The 27,194-nt window shown below is 34.5% G+C and overlaps 1 protein-coding gene across 1 annotated transcript in view; it reads right to left on the bottom strand.

The window, feature by feature from the left end:
- Nucleotides 1-27,194, bottom strand: part of LOC308273165 (disintegrin and metalloproteinase domain-containing protein 5-like) — a gene marked incomplete at both ends in the record, with an annotated part of 239,017 nt that overhangs the window by 17,397 nt on the left and 194,426 nt on the right. The window contains 3 exon segments of the mRNA XM_080710260.1: nucleotides 18,488-18,707; nucleotides 19,404-19,494; nucleotides 20,312-20,510. Coding sequence (XP_080566386.1) covers nucleotides 18,488-18,707; nucleotides 19,404-19,494; nucleotides 20,312-20,510 — 510 coding nt within the window.

Raw genomic sequence — 27,194 nt, 5'->3', positions numbered from 1 at the left:
ACTATGGAGATCTGTGTGGAGATTCCTAAGAAAGGTGGGAATAGATCCACCATATGATCCAGCTATACCACTCCTGGGTATCTTTCCAAAGGAGTTGAATTCAGAGAACTACAGCAACATATGCATACCTATATTCATAGCAGCACAATTTGTAATAGCCAAAATATGGAACCAACCCAGATCACCATCAACAGATGAATGGATAGCAAAACTATGGGAAATACACACAATGGAATTCTATTCAGCCATAAAGAAGAACAAAATTATATCATTTGAAAGAAGATGGAAAGCCCTGGAGAACATTATGTTAAGTGAGATCAGCCAAGCACAGAAGAAGAAGATACATATGTTTCCTCTAATATGCCCAAACTAGGAAACACAAAGAATACCAGAGGGACTCCAGATATTGAAGGGGAAATACTAGCTAAGTTTGGATGGTAAGATAGGAGAGGAGGAAGGCCGGTCTGGATTAATAAGGGTCTACACTTGAACATGTGTAAAATTATGAATAAGACATGGTTAACCTGGACAACCATTGGGGGGGGGAGGGAAAATGTGGGCGGGGGGGGAGGGCACCAAATATAGTGTAAATGTATACTATTTATGTTCAATAAAAAAATTGTTATTAAAAAAAATGTCCATGCCTGGGCTCCACCATAGACCCCATTATATCAAAAATTCTGGGACTGAGTTTAGGTAATTCTTATCAGCAGTGAGTGTTTAGAACTATTAGTTAGGAGATGAATGTCTTAAACTCATGAACAGTAAAGAGTTGACTGTTTTAAATGAAAAATGAGAAGAAAGAAGTACTTGCCAAAAGCTATTGAGGGTAACAGGACAATGAGAAATACCCAGTGTTTAAATTGCTGAAAAGCCTAAGAACTGGAATGTTTGTGAATTTACATTTTTCTAATACATGGAGTAGATTTATGTGGTCTTAATTATAATAAAATTCAGTAAATTTTGTACTTTGTAACAAAGGTTTTGTATTTTGAATGTATGTCATTGGATCACAATAACAACAGACTATGTAACAACAAGGGTCGGGACTCTAGGATAGAGGTTTGAGGAATTATCACTGAGACTGAAAGGGGAAGGGAATCCAAAGTTGGCTTTATATTCCATATATTTTTATATGAGAAAGTTGTGACAGAAGCTCTTTTTATTTCCATGTGTTATCAAAATTTTAGGTGAGAGCACACCTAAAAATTTGTGCAAAAAATTGTTAATTTCTATTGCTATTTTCTTATTCTTATTTGTCACACAAATGATGATTGTCATTGCACTGTTACAGGCGAATACCCTAATAACGACACCCAGGTTTCTGGTCGGTCAACTATCTGGGAGTTAGGACAGGCTGGATGTAGTCGCTGACTCCAACTCCAGGGTCCGGACGAGATATTGTTCCAGCCTCCTGTCAGGTATTCAGGCTTTCTGTTCCAGATTTTCATTTTCTGTTCTATATTTTTACTCTATATTTTCTATATGTTCTTGTGTTGCTTTGTGTGTGGGGGCTAGCTGAGGGGGTAGAGGGTAGTTCCTGAGAAGGCATTCCTCAGCCTCATTCTCCAAAGCCACCCAAATCCGCTCATTCGGGCCCCCTGTCAAGTTTATAATACTCTGTGTTAAAGCTGTGTAACCTCTTAGTCTTTCCTTTGTTCAGAAATCACAGCAAGAACAAACTCTACGCAGACCTTGATGATTTGGTGTGGGAGAGCTGAACTGTTCTTCTGGAGAAGCTGCTGGGAGGTTTCTTCCAGCCCCGAAGGAGGAGAGCATTTGGTGGCCTGGCTCCCTCATTTGTTCAATGTTGGCAAAAGGTCTGGTATCCTCCAGAGGGATTTATCTGGTGAATTGACTCATATGGGGAGATTTGTCCTGTAGTATGTCAGAGTATCTGTCTTGTCTGTTTGGTGTGCATATGTTTTTACATACACCCCCACCCCAGGGTTGGATGGGGAATAAATGAGAAGATTCTGCCAGACAAGCACACATAGGGGCTGGTCACCCTAGTGCTTTGAATTGGCCTTCCCCCAATTTGGGATGATGCTTTTCTGGACTTTGAAGGTTGAATGGCACCTCATCCTTATAGGTCCTAGACATAAAGCCCTCCCAGGGCCGTAAAACTTTAGTAGATATCCAAAAATCATTAAAATAAAAGGGCCAAAATTTCCCCTTACTAGGAAAGTGTTTCCAAGTCAGATTTCAGAGAAAAAGAAAACTACAGAAGTTGATAGGCAGATGAGTAAGTCTCTCAAGACATTTTAACCTTGTACTATTTGGCCAAATAACTCAGAGAGGAGTAAAAGAAAAATTAAACCTAGCGGATCTGTGTTGTAAAACCAGAAAAGTAATTAAAGTAAGTTGTCTTATTTCTCTTATGAGGCTGATGCTCTCTTTAGACTGGAAAGAGACATCCCACTGGAGCCATCTCCTGGTTGCCTAAGACTGACCCCTTTGACCTTAAACAAAAGTGCTCTAGACTGGGGGAGGAAGCAAACTCCTCCTGGCCAACACCATTCCCCTTATAGGGAGTGCTTAAATGTACTGTGGCTAAAAAGCACTTATTTGGACCTGGCATATTTTAGCAGCTAATCTGTTGACTTCTTAAGCCTTTTGTTATAAATATAAGCTCTAAATTATGTTTTGGTTTCATTTTCTAGGTATTGTCAGTCGATATCATGGTTACTAGGTGGGGGGTACTTGAGAACAGCACGACCTACTTTAAAAAAAAATTGTGCTTAAAAGGTACTTTGTTTTGCGGGGCATGGTTGCACATGCTTGTAATTCCTGCACTTGGGAGGTGAAGACAGGAGGCTCATGCAGGTTTGAAGCCAGCCTCGCTGGCTTAAGAGACCCTGTTTCCAAATAAAATATAAAATAGGTCTTGGAGTATAGCCCAGAGGTAGAAGGGTTCCATCCCCAGTACCACCAAAATTAAAAATGTACTTTGTTTTAATATCATTTTAATCTCTTCAATTCTGTTTCAGCTGGAAAATGTCCTTAAAGTTACAAAACAGAACTTTGCAAATTATATAAAATTGTTTATTCTGATTCTTAGATAATTTGCTTGCATGTTTTTACATGTACAATGTTATAAATTCAACTTACTAAAAAATGAGATGGGACCTTTGTAAGGGTTTGAGATGTCAATGTGGGTTCTTGTTCTTCTCCCTTCTCCCATTCTGCTTGGCAAATAGTTTTTTCTTTTCTCAAATGCAACTGCAGGCAGGCCCACTAATTATTTTTGCCTCTTATGTTGTATTAATGATAAAGATATGTTACTTGGTTAGCAAGGTCAGGGGTTACATGGGACATGCCTGCCTTGAAGTCTGGGGCACGTACTGTCTACCTGTGTCCTTGGTGAGTTTTTAGCCTTTTTCTATCTATATCTGCTAAAAGTTGTTTATTGTGTCAAAAGCTTGACTTATAAAAATACAGGGTTATAGTTCTTTAAAGTATGGAGGCTTTGGGATATAACTTTTTGTGTAATTGATAATATTGGGTTAATATAGGTTGCTTTTTTATCTTTAAACTTTGGCCTAAACTATTCTGAAAATCTATATAATACTTTAAGTGCAGGTGTTTGTGCACTTGGTGTTTAGCTGGGGTAACAGTTGGTTTTTGGCTGACTGAGGTCAATGTTGGCTGCAGTTCTTGGCTGACAGCTTAGAGAAAGAAAATGAATTTTATTGTTTTGCCTAGGTATGAAGGCTGATTCTTGTTAGTAGTTAATACAGCTCTTGTTGGTGATCAATATAGGCTCAATCCCCAGCAGCTTTTGTTATTAAAATTTTGCTTTAGTTTTTTTTTTTTTTTTTTTTGTGGTACTGGGGGTGGAACCCAAGAAGCTTTCTACCTCCAGGCTATACTCCCAGAACTTTTTTTATATTTTATTTGGAAACAGGGTCTCACTAAGTTGCTGAGAGCCTCACTAAGTATCTGAGGCTGGCTTCGAACCTGTGCGATCCTCCTGTCTCAGCCTCCCAAGCACGGGGATTACAAGCATGCACCACCATGCCCGGCTTTTGCTTTAGTTTTTTTGTTAATAAGTAAAAAGGCAAAAATAAGAAGACATCTTAGTTCAATGGCTTGAGTTTATTTATTTATTTATTTATTTATTTATTTATTTATTTATTTATTTATTTTGGTGGTACTGGGGTTCCTGGAAGCCCTTCTACCTCCTGGCTACACTCCCAGACATATTTTATATTTTTATCTGGAAACAGGGTCTCCTAAGCCAGCGAGGCTGGCTCCAAACCAGCACTATCCTCCCGTCTCCGCCTCTCAAACGTGGTGATTACAAGTGTGCGCCACCACGCCCGGCTGGCTTGAGTTTTTAAAAGGTTTAAGTTAGTTGGTAAAATCAAAACAGAAAAATGTCACTAATGTTCATTTTGAGGATTTATTTTATTAAAATGATGGTTTAAGCTACTAACTGGCTATTAAAATGGATGAATTAGGTAAATTTAAAACAAAACAAATTGTATCTAAATATATGTCTGTGAACATAGATGTATCTATATCTGAGAACTAAATGTGTTGTGTATCTAAATTCATCTAAATGTGTCAAAAGAGTTAAAGGTGTATGGGTTTTATATTTGTATGTGAACTGACCAAAAAGATATTTTGTTATTTTGACTCAAAGATTCAGCATTAAGATCTGGTTTACATCTGTTTGTCCTGCCTGAGTAAATGTATTATTATTGGATTAAAATCAAACCTGACCTTTTTTGGAGAATGTGTAGGAATAAGGCCCTAAATTCAGTAGTGAACCTTCAGATGCTGACAAGCCCTGTGAACACTATTCTTGTGATCCTTTAAAGGATTTAGAAGTATTATTTAAAAGAACCGAGAACACTGGACCAGGATAAGTTTAAGAGTGCCTTTTAAATTTGTACACTAATATTTACTTCCAGTTCATCCAAATTACCTTGGTAAAAATAATTGGTTAACATTCTGGTGGGATAAAAAATTATTTTCTTGGCAAGTATACTTAGTATTAGTATACTTTTATGTTGTTTGACTGTTGTCTAAAGCTAAAAATATTACATGTTATAAAGATGGTTATATTTAAAAACTATTCAAGCCCAGCATGTTGGCGCACGCTTGGAATCCCTGTGCTTGGGAGGCGGAGACAGGAGGATCACACAGGTTTGAAGCCAGCCGCACTGGTTTAAGAGATCATGTTTCCAAATTTAAAAAAGTATAAAAATAGGTCTGGGAGTGGAGCCGAGAGGTAGAAGGATTTTCAGGAACCCTGGTACCACCAAAAAAAATTATTCAAAAGGTTTGCAGTGAGGTTCTATTAAGATAATGTCCTGTGTTTTCTCCTGTCAGGTTTCTATGGTTATCTCCTTTTGGTTTCAATTCTAAAGTAAAAGTTAACTCATGTGTAACAGTAGTGCTGTATTTTTTGCTTCCTGAATGTATAAATTGGTATTGAGACAAAACACTGGTCAATTTATCTATCCCAGTTCATCTCAGCTTTCAGAAGTCAGCAGCCTCAGAGCCAACTGTCTCAGAAACAACCCAACAGACATATCACAAAAAATCTATATGGTTCCTCATGGGTGACACGGCTCCTAATTTTTGGGCCATGTCTGCTAAACTGTATTGTGAGTTTTGTTTCTCACATACTTAAAGCTTTTAAGGTTCCACTGATGCTCCAGATAATATCCCAGATAAACATCTGGAGAAGCCCCTTGGACAGCCATAGACACCTCAAACATTGGTTGAAACATATAGAATATTCCACCCAACTACAGCAGAATTCACATTTTTCTAAGGTGCTCATGGAACCTTCTCCAATATAGATCACATCCTGGGCCACAACGTGAGCACTAGCAAATTCAAAAAATGTGACACACATTCCTGTGTCTTTTCAGACCATAATGGAATGAAACTATAAATCAACCATAAGAAGACCCAGAGAAAGCACATAAACATGTGGAGACTGTATACCAAACTTCTGATGAAGGACGAGTCATAGAAGAAGAGGTGAAATAAAGAAACAAATGAAGACAGCCTCAGCCCTTTGAAACTCAAGTGAGACCCTGTTTCAATATAAAGAATAAAAAATAGGGCTGGGAATGTAGCTCAGAGGTAGAATTCTTCTTGGTTCCATCCCCAGTATCACAAGAAAGCAAGAAAGCAAGAAAACAAGAAAGCAAGAAAGCAAGGAAGGAAGGAAGGAAGGAAGGAAGGAAGGAAGGAAGGAAGGAAGAATATAAATATTTAGAAACTAGAAAAAACTACCAGAAATGAAGTTAAGAAATGGTTTCTGAGAAGATAAACAATATTTATCCTACATCAATTTCTACTATCATTTTCTCTTGAAAAAATAGAAATTATTAGTGTTTCAGTACCTTTCTAACTGCTCTGATTCAAAATATCTGATGAAAACAACTTAAAGGAAATGATATTTACTTGCTTACAGTTCAGGATATTTTAGTAGTTTCCATACATGTTAGACCAGATTACATCTGCAGAGCTGAAGGCATGATGGTGGAATCAGAGATGAGAGGACAAAAGTTCTGCTCTTACATTATGAAGGCTGAAAGTAAAGAGACAGAGTGCAAAAGGAGGAGGGTCCATATATGGTCCTCAAGGGCACATCCCCAAGAACCCCTCTCTGCAACAACCAAGCCCCACCAGCAACATGGATGCTTTTGTCTACAGTAGATGTAGGGGACATTCTAAGTCCAAACCATAATAATTAGGTATAAATTTTGTAATGCATGTTAATATATATTTTGCTCTTAAACCAGCATTGTTATGTGCAGGTACTATATCCTTTTTTATTTTGGTAGGAGGAATTGAACCTGGGCATTCTACTCCCAAGTTACACCCCAAACACTATTTACTTTTCACTTAAAAAAAAAAAAAAGGGTCTTGCCGGGTGTGGTGGCGCACACTTGTAATCCCCGAGCTTGGGAGGCGGAGACAGGAGGATCGCGCAGGTTCGAAGCCAGCCGCGCTGGCTTAAGAGACCCTGTTTCAAAAATATAAAATAGGTTTGGGAGTGTAGCCCGGAGGTAGAAGGGCTTCCAGGAACCCCAGTACCACCAAAAAAAAAAAAGGGTCTAGCTAAGCTGTCAAGTTGTTTTCTTTTGGGTAATGAAAATTAGTCAGGTGTATTCTAGCTACAAGCCACATACCCCCTGATCCTTATATTTGAACATCATGATAAGTTAATGAGTATCTCACTAATTTTTTTTTTTTTGTGTGTGTGTGTGGTTCTGGTCATAGAACCCAAGGGCATTCTACCTCCAAGCTACACCCCCAGCCCTATTTTTTTATTCTTTATTTTGAAGCAGGGTCTCACTGAGTTTCAAAGGGCCTCACTAAGTAGCTGAGGCTGTCTGAGAACCAAGATCCTCCTGCCTCTGTCTTCCAAATGCTGGGCTTACAAGCATGGGACACCCTGCTTGGCTCTAATTTTTTAAGGCTGGCATGGAACCTGAAGTCTTTCTAGTAGGATGATCAGTATTGAAAGCCTTTTTAGTCATCAACTCTGAGGTCACCTTGGTCTACATTGGGAGAAGCACAAACTGCCAACCAAGTGGAAATTTGTTTGCACATAAATAAGTTTACAAAGTACAAATGTGATTAATAAGCAGGGATTCTAATTATAAGCAGGGACTCTGACAATTTTCTTATTTATCTTTTTCTTCCCTGATTTATCTGTGACTTTTTGTTTACCCTTATTTTCCCTGATTAATCCACTGACTGCTTTGATGTCTCCTGTGATTAATCATTTTTACAATGTTTTGGTTAAAACTCCCCTGCCACTCTCTATACCTCTAATTATAATAATTCTGACTCCCTAGTATTCATGCAAGAGACTTCTAATATAACCAGCTTAGAAGTTGATTTTCACAGTTGGGTAAAAATGAAGAATAATTCATCTCATATGCAGTGATGCTTAGATAGGGTTTGAAGGTGCCCATTGCTGCTTTCTCTATTGGGGTCTCATTGGGGCTTGAGTGAAACATTTTCAAGAAACACAGGGCTTTTCTGTGGTTGCTAGGAGGCTTCTTAGTGTGGGAGGCTTCTTAGTGTAGGATGCCCTATGCTGCTGCACAGTTTTTGGATCCCATTTAATTGGCTGTAGGAAAACCAAAAGCAAAAATGATTCCTTTTCTCCTCTACCTGGTAAACTGTCTCCAAACAATTCTTTAAAAAATGATTTAATCTCCTGTACTCCATTATATGTGTCTCTTAAAAAGGGTCTAAATGAGAATTAAAGTGATAAATCTTATCTTTCAACAAAAATGTCTATCATATCTATTATTCAAGGTCCTACTCCATATAATCCACATCAAATTAAAATAAATGTTCCTCTTAGTTTTAAATGTCTAAAAAACCCTCAGCCAGGCGTAGTGGTGCACACTTGTAATCCCAGCATTTGGGAGGCTGAGACCAGAGGATTGCGGTTCACAGACAGCCTCGCTACTTAGTGGGGACCTCTGCAACTCAGTGAGACCTGGTTTCAAAATAAAGAATAAAAAAAAAATAGGGCAGGGGGTGTATCTCAGAGGTCAAATTCCCCTGGGTTCCATCCCCAAAACCGCAATAAATAAATAAATAAATAAATAGCCCTCATTCATGCTTTCATGCCCCCTGCTTAAAATAATGTTTGGCTTTTAACAATATATAGTGAAGTATACATATATAAGGCTTTACTAATTTTTTTGCATATATGGCCTATCTATTATTGAGAGAGGTGTCATGAAGTTTTACAGTATTGTATTGGCATTAGAGTCACAGTTATAAATAGTGGGTTTTTTAAAAATATTCTTACTGGTACATTGTAGTCTCACATGATAATATAGTTCACAGTGATAGTGGCATGTGTAAGCACAGCACTTGATGAGCTTCCACACAGCTCTTTTCTCCTTTCCTTCTTTTCCATGCATGATAATGAGATTGGCATTGGTATTTTCAGATATGTACATAATGTCAATGTAACTAATTTCTTCACTAATTCTCAGTTTCTCCATACTCCTCTAGAGCACCTCTCTGGCTCTACTGGAGTTAATCCTCCATTATCTAAAAATACTTTAAATCTCAATTACTCTCTAACTTCTGCATATTAGAGAGCATCTGACTCTTGGCTAATCTCACTTAACATTAAGTTCTCCAGGTCCATCCATTTTCTGCAAATCACATACTTTTGCTGTTCTTTATTTCTGAGTAGACTTTCAATGTTTGTATATTCCATAGTTTGTAGTAAATTTATCTGCTGATGAACACCTAACTTGGCTCAATACTTTATATTTTTATAGATTGTGCTATTATAAACACAAATGTGCATGTATTACTATAATATCCTAATTTCAGTCCCTTTGTAAAGATACCCAGGAGTGGTATAGCTGGATCATACAGTGGTCCATTCCCAGTTTTCTATAGAATATCTACATTTATCCTCATAGAAGCTATAGTAATTTGCAGTCCCACCAACAGTGTTTAAGATTTCCTTTTTTGGCTGGGCATGGTGGCTCATGCTTGTAATCCCCGCGCTTGGGAGGCGAGACAGGAGGATCACGCAGGTTCGAAGCTAGTCGCTCTGGCTTAAGAGACCCTGTTTCCAAAATAAAAAGTATAAAAAATAGGTCTGGGAGTGTAGTCCGAAAGTAGAAGGGTTTCCAGGAACCCCAGTACCACCAAAAAAAATTCCTTTTTCCCCTCATTCTTACCAGTATATATTGGTGTTTGTATTCTTGTAAATGGTCATTTACATTTCTTCTTTTGTGAAATGTCTATTTAGTTCAATTGCACACTTCTTGATTGGGTTATGAGGGGGTATTTTGTTTTTTGTCTTCAAAGTTCTTTGTACATTCTAGAGATGAATACTCTGTAAGAGAAATGCCTGAAAAAAATATTTCCATTCTATGCTTTTTCTTCAGACTCTCGATGGTTTCTATTGAGAAACAGAAACTTTGCAGTTAAATGTCATCCTATTAAACAATACTTCTAATTTCCTGATTTTGAGGGGTCTCATTGAGGAAGTTTACACCTGTTGGAGTGTTAGTTCTATGCCCTCTTCTAGTAATTTCAAAGTCTCTGGTCTAATTTCTATTTCTATTTTATTTATATGAGTTGACTCTTGTAAAGGGTGAGAGGTAGGAAATTTTCTACAAATGGATAAACAGTTTTCCCAATACCATTTGTTGAAAATGATTTTTTCTCTGGCAAATGTGTTTTGGCACCTTAGTTGAAAATATTTGGCTATAAAAGTCGGTGGGTTTGTTTCTGTACCTTTATGCATCTGTTGTTTTGTTTTGTTTTGTTTTGTTTTGCTATAACATGCTGTTTTTATTACTGTAGCTATTACTGTAGTATAATTTCAAGTCAAGAATTGTGATGCCTCCTCTGTGGTTATTTCTGAAAATTGCTTTGGCTATTCTGGGATTTTTGTTTCTCTACTTGAAATTTAGAAATTATTTTTCTGGCTCTCAGAAATATTGCACTGTTATTTTGATACTGGTTATATTGACTCTGTAGAGCACTTTTGGAAGAATGGCCATTTTGGTAACATTTTTTCTGCCCATCCAAGAACATAAGTTTTTCCATCCTCTAAGATGATCTTCTATGTTTTTCCTTAGTGTTTTATAATATTTATTGTTCATATCATTTATCTCCTTTTATTTTTTTGGTGGTCATTGTGAATGGAATTGTTTCATAATCTTTCTCCATGGATTTATAATTGCATATAGAAAAGCTAATCATTTTTGTAGATTAATTTGGTATCCCACTATGGAGTTTTAAAATCAACTCTAGAAGTCTTTTGGTTGAGGTTTTTGGGGTCTTCTAAGTATAGGATCATGTCACCTGTAAATAGATGTAATTTCAATTATTTTCCTATTTTTAGGTCTTTGATTTTCTTCTCTTGCTTTATTACTCTAGCTAGAGTCTTGTCTTGTTCCTGATTATAAAAAGAATTCTGGCAGTTTTTCACCCAATCAATATGATGTTGACTTTCAGTTTATTGTTTATTGTCTTTAAGATATTGAGGTTAGTTCCTGCAATTTTGATTTTATGCATTTTAACATAAATGGGTGTTGAAATTTATCGAATTCATTTTCAACCTCTACTGAAGTGATCATGTGATTTTTGTTTCTAGTTCTATTTATGTGATATAACATGAATTGAATTGAGTATGTTGAACCATCTTTGTATATCTAGAATAAAACCTGGACATGATGTACAATTTTCATACAATTTAAAATAGAAATCACTAGTACTATGTGTAGAATTTTTGAATCTATGTTTATCAATGATATTAGTCTGTAATTTTCTTTTCTTGAGGGATCTTTATTTGCTTTTGATATGAAGGTGATACCTTGAGATTTTATCTTTATTTCATGAAATACTTTGTGAAGTATTTGATTATTTCTTCTATAAAAGTTTTGTAGAATTTGTGTGGACTTGGACTTTTCTTTGATAGAATGCTTTTTATTGCTGTTTCTCTTTGTTTACTATTGGTCAGTTTATTGCAGTATAAACTTTAAAAATAATTTCTGATGATGCTCTGAATTTCCACACTATCTGGGTTTACATTTCTTTTCTTATTTTAATAATTTAAATTGATTCTCTTTTGGTTAGGTTGGCTAGTGTTCTGTCAATTTGTTAATTTTTTTAAAAAAATGAGCTCCTTTGTTCATCTTTGGTGTTATTATTTTTATTATTGTTATTGTTGTTGTTGTTCTTGATAATGATGTTCTTTTTATCTTCTTTGATCTTAAATATTTCTTGAATTCTACTAAATGTTGGATTGGTCTGTTTTTGGTTTTTTAGGGCATTGAGGTATGTCATTAGCTTTAATACCATGCAAGCCCCTGTAGCTGTGCAGGCTCCCTCTGGGATGTTTTGTAATATCATAGTCTAAAGGAGCACCATTTGGTTCCCTCACGAATTGTCTATATTTCTTCATTCCCTCTGAGTTAGGCTGCATGTACAGGAGTTTGCTGGATGGCTTGGCTACTTGGTCTGGAGATTTCTAGTGGTTTTAATGAAGCAGATTATAGTCAATGGGTTTCCTGAAGGAAGGGCTTGTCCAGAGTAGTTCAGCTTCAGCTGCAGAAGTTTGCTGAGCGGTTTGTTTGGGAGACTTAAGGAGTTGTGTTTTTGAGGTATTCAGGTGTGGAGAGAAGAATTAAATTACTTTTGATAGTGGTTCTCTATGATCATTGGCTCAACAAGATTTAGCTTCTTTTTTGCTAAAGTTGGCCTCTGATAGACACCAGGTTCTGGCAGCTGCCAACTACTATACAGGCTTAACTAGATGGCAATCATCTCTGCTCTCTGCTCACCAGGTAAAACATAGAAAATTTTTTTCAGTTTTCTACTCTGTCCTGTCTCCAGTTCAACAATGTTTCAACTGTCCTGTTTTTGAGTTCTGACTGCTTTTCTTCCCTTGCCAAGAAGCAGTTTTTCCACTGATTGAGTTCCATATCTCAGAGCAAGCAAACTGCACTGTCTTCCTCTCTCCTGCCATCTTTAATCCTCCACATTATTTTTAATGTAAATATGTGGACCTATATCATGAGCATAAATATTTACCATCATTACATGCTGTTGAATTGTTCCTTTACCCGGTGAAGTCACTTTCTTTGACTTTTCTTATAATATTTGTCTAGAAGTATTCTTTGTTCAATATGTTCAATACTAGCTATTCCTGTTTACTTTCAGCCCTCATTTACATAGAATATCTTATTTCATTCTTTCACCTTTAAGGTTTTATTGTAAAGTGAGTTTTCTGTAAACAAAGTATAGTCAGAATTCACTTTTAATACACTTTGTAAATCTTTGTCTTCGTATTGGGCAGTTGAGATCATTTACATTTATTGTTACTATAGAAAGATGTTTGTTATTTCTTGTAACATTGACTTATATCTACTATTTTGTTGAATGTTATTTACCCTATAATTTCAATATTTGTGAAGCTGAGACAGGAGGATCACAAGTGTGCAGCCAGCCTAAGATGTTTAATGAGGCCCTTTGCAACTTAGTAAGACCCTATTTCAAAATAAAGAATAAAAAAATAGGGGTGGGGATATACCTCAGAGATACAATGCCCCTGATTTCAAACCCCAGTACCACAAAAAAAATTGAAGACGACACTAGGAGATAAAAATACATTGCATTTTCTTGGGTAGGCAGAATAAATATAGTCAAAAATATATAATACTAAAAGAAATACACAAATCCAATGCACTCTTTTTCAAAATACCAATGTCATTTTTCACAGAACTAGAAAATTAATCCTAAAGTTCATATAAAAGGAAAAAGAACCAGAAAACTAAAAGCATTTCTGAACAATAAGAGCCATTCCAGAGGCATCACAATACCTTATTTTAAATTATACTACAAAACTATAGGGAAAAAATCAGCTTAGTTATTGGGATAAAAATTATCTTATAGACAAATATTTTTAAGTAGAAGATACACAGACAAACCTGTCAGTTATATTCAAGTAGTAGTTGAAAAAGTGGATATCTATTTGTAGAAAAATAAAACAAGAACTCTATCTCAATTCCTGCATAAAAGTCAACCAAAATAGATTAAAGACACATAAATTATACCAAAAAGTTTGCAGGTACTAGGAGAAAACAAGAGACCAACTCTCTAATATATAGGTACTGACACTACCTATAAATAAAACACTTAAATCTCAGGGAGTAAAACTAGGAATTAACAATGGGATGTCATCCAATTAAAAATCTTTCAAACAACCAAGAAAACAATCAAGAGTGTAAAGAGAGAACCTAGAGACTTGGAAAATATTTTGCCACCTACTTCTCTAAGTATTAATCTAGATTATATAAATAACTCAAAACAACACCAAAAATCCCCCAAATAATAAATGGGAAATTTAGCTGAATACACACTCCTAAAAAGAAAATGATAGATGGCCAAAAATATGTATTTATATGTGTTTACATATATTTGTATATATGTATATATTTACATATATATGTATATGTATATATGTATATATAAGTATATGTATATATATACATATATTTGTATATTTGTGTATATATATATATATATATATATATATATATACCTATGAGAAAATGCAAATTAAAAACTAAACTGACGCTCTATTTAAATAAAATTTGAATAGCAACCTTCAAGAATACAAGCAAGTGCTGGCAAGAATTGAAGTGAAAAGGAACACTTATACATTATTGGTGGAGTTGTAAATTAAGACAATCACTATGGAGATCAATATTGTGGTTTCTCAGAAGACCAGAGTGGATCCACCATATGATTCAGCCATACCACTTCTCAGTATCTTTTCAAAAAAATAAAGTTAGAATACTATAGTGAAATATGTGTACTCATATTCAAGGCAGCACAATTTACAGTAACCAATTTATGGAAACAACTTGGGCATCTGTCAACAGATAAATGAATTAAAAATGTGGTATTACACACAATAAAGTTTTACTCAGCCATAAAGAACAAAATTATGTCATTTCTCAAGAAAACAGTTGGAACTGGAAAATGTAAAGCTAACTGACATTAGCCAAACTCAGTAAATCAAGGACCATATTTTTTTCTCTCATATATGGAAGCCAGAAAGAAAATAAAGAAATAAACTTCATGAAAATAAAGAAAAAGACCTGTACAATAGTGAAAGAAAATTACTAGAGTGAGTGAAGGAGACTTGAGGAAGAAAACATAAAAAATAATGTTCTGTTCCTACATGACCACCACCACCAATCTCATTACCATGTACAAAAAGAGAGGGATGGGAGAGGGATGTGGACTGTGGAGAACACACACCAATACATGTTGTGTGCACATATGAATATATCACTTTTAATCTTAGTACAGTGTATCATTACAATGCACCAATATCAAGTTTAAAAAACAAAAAAATATTTAAGATGAATTAAGTTTATTTTCGTTCATCATTTCAAAACATCTTAAACTCATCAATTTGTATGAAGTAATTCAATATATGAAGAGCATGTAAGGTGAATCATATCAAAACTACCTATATTTAATTATTCTACAATATTTACATATTTCAAAACATGACATTGTATATGAGAAATATATACAGTTTTTGTAAATCAAAAAAGCAAATAATGTTTTACAAAACCATGGAAGTAAAACATTAAAGTTTACATAACTGTAGCAATTAAACATACATCCTTAAACAACCAATGGTTCAAAAATAAATCATAAAAATAAGAATATACATAGAAAGAAATACGATAATAAGTATAACATACCAAAAGTTATGAAATAATGCTAGAAGTGGAATTTATTAGCTATAATATTTACACTAAAAGTAAGAAAGAATCCAGGCATGGTGGTGAACATTTTTAATCCAGTACTTGGGAGGCTGAGACAGAAGAACCACAGTTTTAAGGCCAGCCTCAGTAACTTAATGGGAATCTATTTAAATAAAAAAAAGTTGGGGTATAGCTAGGAGATAGAAGTCTCTTAGTTTCATTTTAAGTACCAAAAAAAAAAAAAACCCTTAAGTCAACAACAAAATTTTTAAATTTAATTGTTAAAGAAAAAAACAGCAAGGTAAATCCAAAGCTTTCAGAAAAAAAGGACTAAAAATTAGAACTGTAAAATATGTAGCAGAATAACAATAGAAATTTTAATAAAAACAAAATATGGTCCTTTGAAAACTTTGAAAATACATAAAAAGTGACAAAACTTTTAATGGAAGTGCTAAAAATAAATTCAAAATTAAGATACTGAAATCAGATATAAAAGAATATACTACCAATTGTACAGAAATAGAAAAGTTTATAAAAGTATAGCAACAACTGTATGCCAACAAAGTGGATAATAAAATTGAAGTAGACAAATTTTTAGAAATATAAAACTTGCAAGACTGTATAATAAATATGAAGATATTCCGAATAAACTTATAAACAGTAAAGAGAACAAATTAAAATCAAATATCTCTCTACCAAGTAATCTCTGAACCTGGCTCCACAAATTCCACCTAATATTTTAGAGCAATACCTAATCTTATCAAACATTTTAAAAATTTGAAGATGAGAAAATATTTTCTGACTCATTCTATAAGAACAGTATTACTCTGATACAAAAGCCAGAAAGAAAGAAAACTACAGACCAGTATTTGTTACAATAATTGATGCAAAAAGACTCAAAAAATACTAACAAACCAAAATTATCAGCATATTAAAAGCATGATACACCATAACCAAATCTTACTTATTTCTGAAATGCAACATAAAAAATTGCAACCAATTATATATAAGTCCCATTATCAGAATAATTGGGGGGATAAGGCTCACCTCCATTGATAAATAAGAGGTACTTAACAAAATTTACCATCTTTTCATAATAAAAAAAATCAATAAACTAGAAATGTAAGACAATTGCTTAAACATAGTAAAATTCACACATAAAAATCTTAGTGTATATCACACTCAATTATAAAGGGCATTAAGGGTTTTCCCTGAAAGTCAGAAATGAGAAAAGGTTGCCTACTTTCACATCTGTTAAATATAATATTAGAAGTTCTAGCTTGAGCAATTAGAAGAAAAAAAAAACAACAGGAATGAACTGCATGTAAATGGGAAATCAAAATGGAAAACTACCACTGATTACAGATGACTGGATCTTTTATGTATACTACCTTAGATGTCATATTTTTTAAAAAAATAAAAAGCTATTAGAACTAATAAATGGATTCAGAAAATTAGCAGAATACAGAAATCAGTTTTATTTTTATATGCTAACAATGAACTATCTGAGAAGCTAATTATGCATAAAATTTAGTGCATGATAGCACCAAAAAGCAAAATCTACTTAGGAATTAGCAAATGATGTAAAAAACTTGGACAATTAAAACCATAAAATACTTTTGAAAGAAAATAAAAATGTAAATAAGTGGAAAAACATTTTGTGTTCTTTTATTTGAATATTTAATACTGCTAAAATGTCAATACTATTCAAAGTAATATATAAATCTGATGCAATTCCCACCAAAATTCCAGTGATATATTTTGTAGAAATAAAAAATAATTATTAAAATTCATGTGGAAACTCAAGAGACCTCAAAGAGTCAAAACAATATTGTTAAAAGAACAATCCTGAAGGATGCATACTTCCTGATTTCAGAACATAATACAAAGCTACAGTAAAGAACCACTTGGTTCTTTAAAACTAAAAAAAAGAAACATAATAGAAATTCCATAAAATCTTAAAAATGTATATCTGAATATATGATTATTGACAAGGATACCAAAGCCATTCCATAAAAAACAGTGTTTTTAACAAATGGTGCTAGGGAAACTGTATATTCACATGAAAATAATGAGGTGAGATCCTTGCCTAATAAGCTGTACAAAAATTATCTCAATATGATTAAACATGAACAAAAGACTTAAGATGTATTTCCCCAAATAATATATATCAATCAGTAATGAGCACATGAAAAGATGCTCTACATCATTAATCATTAGGGAAATGTATAGCAACACTACAGTGATATACCATTTTATATACATTAGAATAATTGCTGTCAAAAGAACAGAAAATAATAAGTATTGGTGAAAATGTGAAAAAACTAGAGTCTGATGAAAATTTGGTACAACCACTTGGGAAAACAATATGGCTGTTTGTTCAAAAAACTAAAATTAGAACTACCATATTATCTAACCACTCCACTTTTAGGTATATACCCAAATGAACTCAAAGCAGGGTCTTGAATATTCGTATTCTAATGATCATAATACCATTATTTTCTATGTAAAATGTATGATCATCCCAAATATACATGAACCAATTAGCGGGCAAACAAAATGTACATACATACAATAAAATATTACACAGCTTTTAAAAGAAATTCTGACTTATGCTACTATATACATCAACCTCAATAACCTATGCTAAATGAAATAAATCAATAAGACAAATATTGAAGGATTACATTAATGTGTGGCTCCTGTAGTAGTGAAATTTATATAGATAGGATGCAGAATCATTTTAATGTATTTGGGAGATTAAGATTTAGGGAGCTATAATTCAGTGGATATAGTTTCAGTTTTACAAAATGAAAGTAGTGATGGAGACATATGGTGGAGATGATTATACAACATCATGAATGTATTTTTTTTTTTTTGGCGGTACTGGGGTTCCTGGAAGCCCTTCTACCTCTGGGCTACACTCCCAGACATATATATATATATATATATATATATATATATTTTTTTGAAACAGGGTCTCTTAAGCCAGTGTGGGTGGCTTCGAACCAGCGCAATCCTTCTGTCTCCGCCTCCCAAGCACAGGGATTACAAGCGTGTGCCACCACGCCCGGCCCATGAATGTATTTAATATCACTAAATTATAGATTTCAAGTGGTTAAGATGGGAGTTTTTACTTTGTGTATTTTATGACAAAAAATTTGGGGAAAATGGATAGCCATAAAATTAATCCTTAAAACAAATTTAATTCTTCTAGTTCTAATTACCATATCAGGACCACAAATGGTGCCATCTTCTACAAATGTTTCATCTCTGTCTTCATGTGTGTCATACGTTGACAAATAGGGCTTCAATATCCTCTGGTTGTGTACAAACATAGATAAACATGTTTCTTCTCGTACATGTGCGTAAACGACAGATAAATTAGCAATTATTACTGCTTTCTTGTATGGCCATGTACAAACTAATTTTCCACATAGCAAATTACTAGAAGCATAAGAGAAAATGATTTTACTGATCATTTATTAAAACATGAAAAGTAACTGATATCATTAGTTAATAACATAGATTATGTATTGTCAGGAAAGTAAGTAGCTATATCCCTCCATGTTTCCTCATGTGACAATATGGTTTACTCTTATTTAACTTAGCAGACAGCTAAGTTAAAAGAATGTTTTACTAAATTAAATTCAAGTTGCAATTATTTTCTCTAAATAAATTTTTTTCAGTACAGTAACTAACAATATGACTCTTCTTGTTTTACTAGTGAGTGAAAACTTGTCATAATCTGGCAGCCCTTTTTAGTCCTATATTAGCCGCTGAAATTTGAGTCAATGGTCATTAACCTTGAGTTTTTCATAGGCAAATGGCAAAAGCAATTGGTATTGTACATATTGACTGCATGTATATATATTTATAATCTATATCATAAATATATACTATATAGAGACTGCTATACACAGCATCTAGCTCCTTGCAGACATAAATGGGGACTATTTTTATCACTTCTGCTACTTTAACATTATGAGCACTGAACACATATTATTGTAGGCAGTAAATAATACAGTTTAGCTCAAAGAAGCCTTGGCAAAATATGCCATGTGTACAGAATATGTGTACAAAGTACTGTTAGCAATCTATAACCTAAATTTCAAAATAAATCATAATTTTCTAAATACATACGGATATAAGCAAAAGCTACGACCACAGTTTCCAAATCTATCTGCTTTGGAGTTCATTTCATCATAACAGGGAAATGAAGCACCTGTAGAAGCTAAAAATGACAACAAGAGCAACTTAAGTAAAGTACAATACAGAATTTAAATTATATTGTAGACATAATAGAGCCAATATAAAAATTATAATGTGATACTAAAGGCCATTTATAATTCCCCAGAATTAAAAGTTGTTGCAGGTAGAGTTAGATTAAAAAGAGTTCTCTTAATTTTAAGACTGATAAACTTCCTTTTGAATTAAATATAAAGTAAATGGCTACATTAGGAAAATTCTGTATTTTAGGAAAATGTAAATCTGTATCCCTATTTATTATTGACTATTTACTTTTTCTTAGTTTCCTACTTTTGCAAAAATAGTTTACTCTTATTAGTAATTATATCTAAAGTTTAATACTTTTAACCAACTCAGAAAACATTGATTCTAATTCCATAGTCTTCATCCCTCTTCCCTCATGTCCCAATAATAATTAAGAAATATTGAATTTTAAAACTAGAAAATACATCAATGCTCATATACTTCACTTATATGTTTACTTATAGTTTTAAATTTTTTAAAAAATCAAGTATCTATAATAGGAGCCTTATTACATTGGCATGATAATTTTGGGGTAACTAAAGCTTTTGGGGGGAGACATTTTAGGTTAGATCCTTTACTCATATCTGTGTTGGAAGTTACTAGGCCTCCTGAGGCTTTGAGATGCAAAACTGTGGGACAGACAATGTCAAAGGAAAATTACACTGGAAACCACAATAACATGCAATAATAAATTGTTTACATTTTTGTCCTATAGAATTTAATAATATACTTTGGAGTAACCATATTTAAGGAACTAAGCAAAATATTATGGTCATTACCTCTCCCAACTAACTTTTGACACTGTTTGTCAAAAGTCCGACAAATTCCATGATAACAGAAGGCATTACCAGAATCACAATATTCTCCATTGCGTGCATATGTGTCAGGAACACAGTATGCATCAGTCCCATTGCAATATTCATTGAAATCACACTCTGCATCAACTGCTTTCCTACAAAGTACCCCAATTGGTTTTATCTAGAAGAAAAAACATAAGAATGAATAACTTATTATAGTTAAATTTTTGTTTTTCAAGCTCTGAATTTTAATAATTTCCCCCTAAGTTGATTTCAAGAACAGGAAGAAAACTAAATATTTTCTTCTTTTGAAGCATCATATATTTGAGTAATTTAATTTTTTATGCATAAAATGTGGGCATTGTTTGTGAAAAAAGTTAGAAACACAAAGATTAACAATCTGCCACAAAAGCAATTAAAGCTAAGGAATTAACATAAAAACTCCTCCTAGAAACTCATTACAATTATGTTTATATAATTGAGTTCTGATGTCTTCATATATTAACCTTGAAACAGAAACCAGCAACCATTTACAATGTGATAATACACATAATAAACATCTAGAAAAATATATTTTCGTGAAAGAAAAAATTCCAATGGCCAATAAATGCATGAAAAAAAATTCTCAACATCATTAACACAGAGATGCAAATCAAAACTACCCTGAGATTTTACCTAACTCCAATTAGTATGGCAATCATTCAAAACACAAACAACAACAAATGCTGGTCAGGAAGTGGAGAAGTGGGAACTCTAATGCATTGTTGGTGGGACTGCAAATCAGTGCAACCGCTTTGGAAAACTGTATGGAGGTTCCTTACAAGAATGGGAACAAACTTACCATATAATTCAGCAATACCACTTCTGGGTGTCTACCCAAAAAATGGAAATCAAACTACCAAACTTATGCATGTGTATCTATGTTCATAGTTGCACAATCGCAATTGTCAAACTATGAAATCAGCCAAGATGTCCATCAACAGATGACTGGAAAACTATGGGACATGTACACAATGGAATTTTATTCTCATAAATAAGAGCAAAATTATGTCATTTACAGGGAAATATGTGGAACTGGAATACATTACGCTAACTTTGTTAGTCACAAAAAATAAGAAATCAGATGCTCTCCCTAATATGGGAAAGCTAGGGAGAAAATGGGTCATAGGAAGAACTCTAGACAAAGAAGGAGATGCAATAGATGAGCAAATAAGGCGAACTAATGGAGGGGATGGGAAGGGAGACTAGGAAAATTATCTAATATTTATAATGTACATTAACAAACATATCAAAGTCAATCACTAAGCAAAACAGGAGAAAGAGGGAGGGAAAGGGAGTAAGAGCTAATTGGGTGATGTATGCACGTATGCCTCCACCATACTCCATTAAGATGTGTGACTACAATGCACCAATAAACAATTTTAAAAAAGAAAATATGGCCAGGTGTGGTGGCCCATGCTTGTAATCCCCAGGTTTGGGAGGCTGAGATAGGAGAATTGCTCGGGTTCAAAGCCAGCCCCAGCTACTTAGTGAGGCTCCTCAGCTACCTAGTGAGACCCTGTTTCCAAATAAAGTATTAAAAAAAATCGGTCTGGGAATATATCCCAGAGGTAGAAAAGCCCCTGGGTTCTACCCCCAGTACCACAAAAAAGGAAAGAAAATATAAAGATACCAAAAATATAAATAAATAAATAAATAAATAAATAAATAAATAAATAAATAAATGTATTAGTGATGCACAGGATAATGTTTATTTCACATATCTTATTGTAAACAACTTAAAAATAACTTCTACAATTAGATATTTTTGATGCCTTCAGTGCTTAATTTTTAGTTCATAGCTTCCAGGGCTGCTTTTCTGCATAGATGCTTTTGCCAAGAAAAATTAACCAAGACTCTTTTTGTCAATGGAAGCCCCAGTTCCTCTGAGGTATCATCATTATCCCATGCAAAGTAAGTAAAATATTTCTAGCTTTCAAAGTGCCAGAGGTCCAGCTGTTATAATATTCATCTCTTCTAAACAGTTTTTTCTATACTCTTTCTGGAGTTGTTGACAACTATTTTCTAACTGTAGCAACAAATTCTCCAAGTGATGGATAAGAAGGCAAAACACAATACATACTTGTGTCACAGAAGCTTAAGGAAATAACATTCAACTTAATATCAATAAATAAAATAGTTTTGAAAGAAAAACAAGTAAAAATTTGCTAGGTGCAGTGTCATGTGTCTATAATCTCAGTACATGGGAGGCTTAGACAAGCGGTAACAAGTTCTAGGCCACCCTCAATCTCAGCAATGTAGCAAGGACCTCTGCAGTTTAGTGAGATATTGTTTCAAAATAAAATAGAATTGGGAGTATAGCTCAGGAGTAGAATTTCTCTGAATTTTATCCCCTTTATTGCAAAAAAAAGTAGAAATGGAAGAATAAAATGATTACTATTTTCTCAGAATTTGCTTATCACAAATTTATGTAAATTAAAATTTATATTCTAACACATTTTTAATACCTACGATGTTCAGGTATTAAAATGCTCTCCAAAACAAGCTTCATCATCCTAGTGACTCTCCCACATGAGTATAGAAAAAAAAATACGTCTGTTCCTTTGGTACTTGTATAAGATTCATACATTTAGAAATTTTTAAGTTATTATTGCACAATGATAGAGGTGAAATTAAGTCCACTTAATTATGTTGCTCCTCTAGGCCTATCTCATGTTTCAAAGATTTATTTCCTTGGTACTTATTAATTCCCAGAGGTCGTAAAACTTTAAAATTACTGGTCTCCTATTTTTGAGTTTTTTCTTCTTTTTACTTTTATTCATGCTAAGATTTTCATATTGTACATATTTTGTCAAACTCATAATCAAAGTTTGTTCCTTTGCATAACTGGACCAGGAATGAGTGGGTTTATATATTGCCTCTGACCTCCTCACAAACACAGTAAAGAATCTACTATATTATATAGATTATGCATTAATTAAATGTACAGTAAAGAATCTACTATATATATCAGTGTATCTGGCTATGTATCTTACCATACCTGGACCTAGAGACTAATGTGAATTAGTCCTCATGGCAGAGTTATTCATATATTTCTAGGCCTACATTAATCTTGCTTATTCAATTAAAATTTTTCTACTTTCAGTGTAATAATGAAAAAGAATTGCTAATCTCTTATAACAGTTGCATGTGGTGAGTAAAATTTAAGCTATTTAATTTTTAATGCCTTATAGTTAATGATAATAGCTAAAATTATACTGTATCTAATGATAAAATGTAGTATTAAATGAATTTCTTATGAGATTTTTTTTTTTTGGTGGTGGTACTGGGGTTCCTGGAAACCGTTCTACCTTCGGGCTACACTCCCAGACCTATTTTTTATACTTTTTATTTTGGAAACAGGGTCTCTTAAGCCAGCTCGGCTGGCTTCAAACCTGCTCGATCCTCCTGTCTCCACCTCCCAAGTGCAAGGATTATAAGCGTGCGCCATCACGCCCTGCGTTATGAGCTTTTTTAAAGCAAATAATAAGGAAAGTAATTAAATGTATTAATATTTTAGAGAATATAGAAAAATATCAAACTGAATTTTTTATAGTACTGGGGATGGAACCCACAGTCATTCTACATCTAGGCCATACCCCAAATCCTCTTTCTTTCTTTCTTTCTTTCTTTCTTTCTTTCTTTCTTTCTTTCTTTCTCTTTCTCTTTCTTTTTTTCTTTTTTGGTGGTACTGGGCATGGAACCCAGGAACTTTTCTACCTCCGAGCTATACTCCCAGACCTATTTTATACTTTATTTGAAAACAGTCTTATTAAGTTGCTGAGAATCTAAGTAGCTGAGACTGGCTTCGAACCTGCGCAGTCCTCCTGTCTCAGCCTCCCAAAGCGCTAGGATTACAAGCATGTGCCACCGTGCCCAGCTCAAATTGAATATTTAAAAACTAAAATTTCTAACGCCAGGCATGGTGGCGCACACTTGTAATCCCCCAGTTTGGGAAGCGGAGACAGGAGGATGGCGTTGGTTCAAAGCCAGCCTTGCTGGCTTAAAAGATCCTGTTTCCAAATTTAAAAAAATATATAAAATAGGTCTGGGAGTGTAGCCCGGAGGTAGAAGGGTTTCCAGGAACCCCAGTACCACAAAAAAATTAAAATTTCTTAGATCAAAAATACACTGTATAAACCGGGCGTGGTGGCACATGCTTGTAATCCCCACTTGGGAGGAGGAGACAGGAGTATCACTCAGGTTCGAAGCCAGCCGTGCTGGCTTAAGAGACCCTGTTTCCAAATAAAAAGTATAAAAATAGGTCTGGTAGTTTAGCCCGGAGGTAGAAGGGTTTCCAGGAACCCCAGTACTACAAAAAAAAAAAAAAAAAAAAAAATACACTGAATAGCATTAAGAGCACATAAGCCATTGAGGGAAAAAACAGTAATGACTTGAAAACAGAGCAACAGAAACTATTAAAATGGAATTGAGAAAAAAACATATATTTAAAAAAATAAAAAAATGAGCCAGGCATGGGAACTCATGCCTTCTATCCCAGTACTTGGAGGATGAGACAAGAGAATAACAGGTATAAGGTCAGCCCCAGCAACTTAATGAGACCCTGCTTCAAAATAAAAAATAATATAGAGCTGGGAGTATGGCTCAGAGGTAGAATACCCCTGATTTCAATCCTCCATACCACAAATAAAATTGTATAGTATGGGGAGTTATCGAGCAAAGAAATTTTGTGTGAATTTTCCCAGAGAGCAGATAATCTGACATCACTGCAGAGTTGTCTTGTTTTTAAAAGCTTGTTATTGTTGTTGTTATTCTCATTGTTTTTCTACTAGGAATTGAACCCCAGGGTGTTCTACGTCTGAGCTATACTCCCGGCTCTTTTTGTTGTTGTTTTGTTTTGTTTTTGCTTGAAAAGGGGTCTTGTTCGGTGTCTCATAGTCTCACTAAGTTGCTGAAGCTGCTCTCAAACCTTTTTTCATCCTAAGACACCCCAAGTACTGAGATTACAGGCACATGTCACAATGCCTAGTTTATTATTTCTTCTTTCATTGTATCTTGTCTTCTTACAACAGTGTGAGGACCCATTTAAAACTTCCAATCTCAGCCGGGCGTGGTGGCGCAGGCTTGTAATCCCCGCCCTTGGGAGGCTGAGACAGGAGGATCGTGCAGGTTCGAAGCCAGCAGCGCTGGCTTAAGAGACCTTGTTTCCAAAAATAAAATAGGTGTGGGAGTATAGCCCAGAGGTAGAAGGGCTTCCAGGAAGCCCAGTACCACTAATAAGAAATGTGACTGACTAGATTGAGAATCTGGATCAACTTGAAGCAGACAAAAAGCAGAAACACCCTGTAACTTGTCCAAAGCCAGAAAGGGATGAGAAATATTCTGGTCAGCATTTTACAAACATAATCTAAGGACCTGACCATGTAACGTGGAGGAAAGAAAATTTATTGTCTTAGTTTTAGGTTCAATCCATGTGAGGTTGGGAACCTTTGATCTCAGGGCCTGGTGGCAGGAGTCAGAAAGAGAGAGAAAAACCTGGGCTGTGCTTCTCATATCATAGAGGTCAGAAGCAAAAAGCGATCAGGGCAGGAGGAACCTTATATAATCCCCAAAGCCAAACTGCCAGAGACCACCTCCTGTAGCCACACCCTACTAACCCACCGGGTAACACCCAGGTAAATCCATTACAGCAGGTTTACTACTAAAATTACAACCCTTAAGAATCAACTACATGAACACTGAATATTAATATATGAGCTCTTTAGGGAACAATTTATTTCTAAGTGTAACAGGGAATAAACTAATGAATTTTGCATATACTACCCATCCCAGTAAACTTTCAAGGATGCCTATAGCAAGGGGTACAATTCAAGCCAGATCAAATTACAAATGGAGACAGCCACGAAGCTGGACAGCAGTCTTGTCATCAGACACACACACACGGATACAAAGACACATGATATATTAAAATTCAAAAATGAAAATAAAAATTTGCTCTGAAATAGATGACAAAATCTGTCCCATACTTCACCTAAGCCCAGTCCAGCAAAGTACATAGGCAAAAAGAGAACTGATACCATAATGACTCACCAAACAGCAGTATTTATGTCATAAAAAGACTTTCACAGTAGGGAGTTACTTGATATCACAAGAAAGAAGAATAATGAGCATCTTTATGATAAGAATTACATAAATTCATATTAACAAATTTCTAGCGGCCCACACAATTTTTGTATTGTTACAGTTTTATCAAATTCTACATACTTTTGTCAACTAATTAGATTCTCACAACTCCAATTCATTTTATTCCCAATTCAATTCCCACCCCCACACACACATATTGTTCCACATACATGCTGTATGTTGCTATATGTTTGTGTCTCTGAGTCAAGGAGGGCAGTTGCTCTAAGGACCTGTAGGCAAGAGGGCAGTCCCTGAATGACTGTGTCTAATTGTTTTGATAGATATGCCACAGCATGAAAAAAGCCACCATAGCATTGACCCAGCACTAAGTTCAAAGTACTGGGTAGCATGGAAATTGAGGAGAAAAGGTTTTATTGTTAGAGAGTCCCAAAGTGGGTACAGAGAAGAGTGACTTCTTTAGTTTCATAAAAGAAGAGATCAGAATGTCTGGGTCTAGGGGTTCTTCTACAGACCCTCTGGACCAAACATGGGGTTTTGCTAAAGCTCCAAAATTGGGAATCTGGAGTCTAAAGTATCCTGCTAATCCCAAGAGGAAGAGGACATTCATTTTGTGTTGGGTTCAGGAATTAAACTAATGAGTGTCTTTGGTTATGGGATGATGGCTTTGTGGGTTGGAGAAATGGACAAACCTATATATGTGATGATTGTTTGTGATACTTGT

Source organism: Muscardinus avellanarius (assembly GCF_963383645.1).
Source record: "Muscardinus avellanarius genome assembly, chromosome: 14".
NCBI lineage: Eukaryota > Metazoa > Chordata > Mammalia > Rodentia > Gliridae > Muscardinus > Muscardinus avellanarius.
The sequence above is the reverse complement of the archived record's forward strand: the minus strand, read 5'-3'. Positions and strand labels throughout refer to the sequence as shown.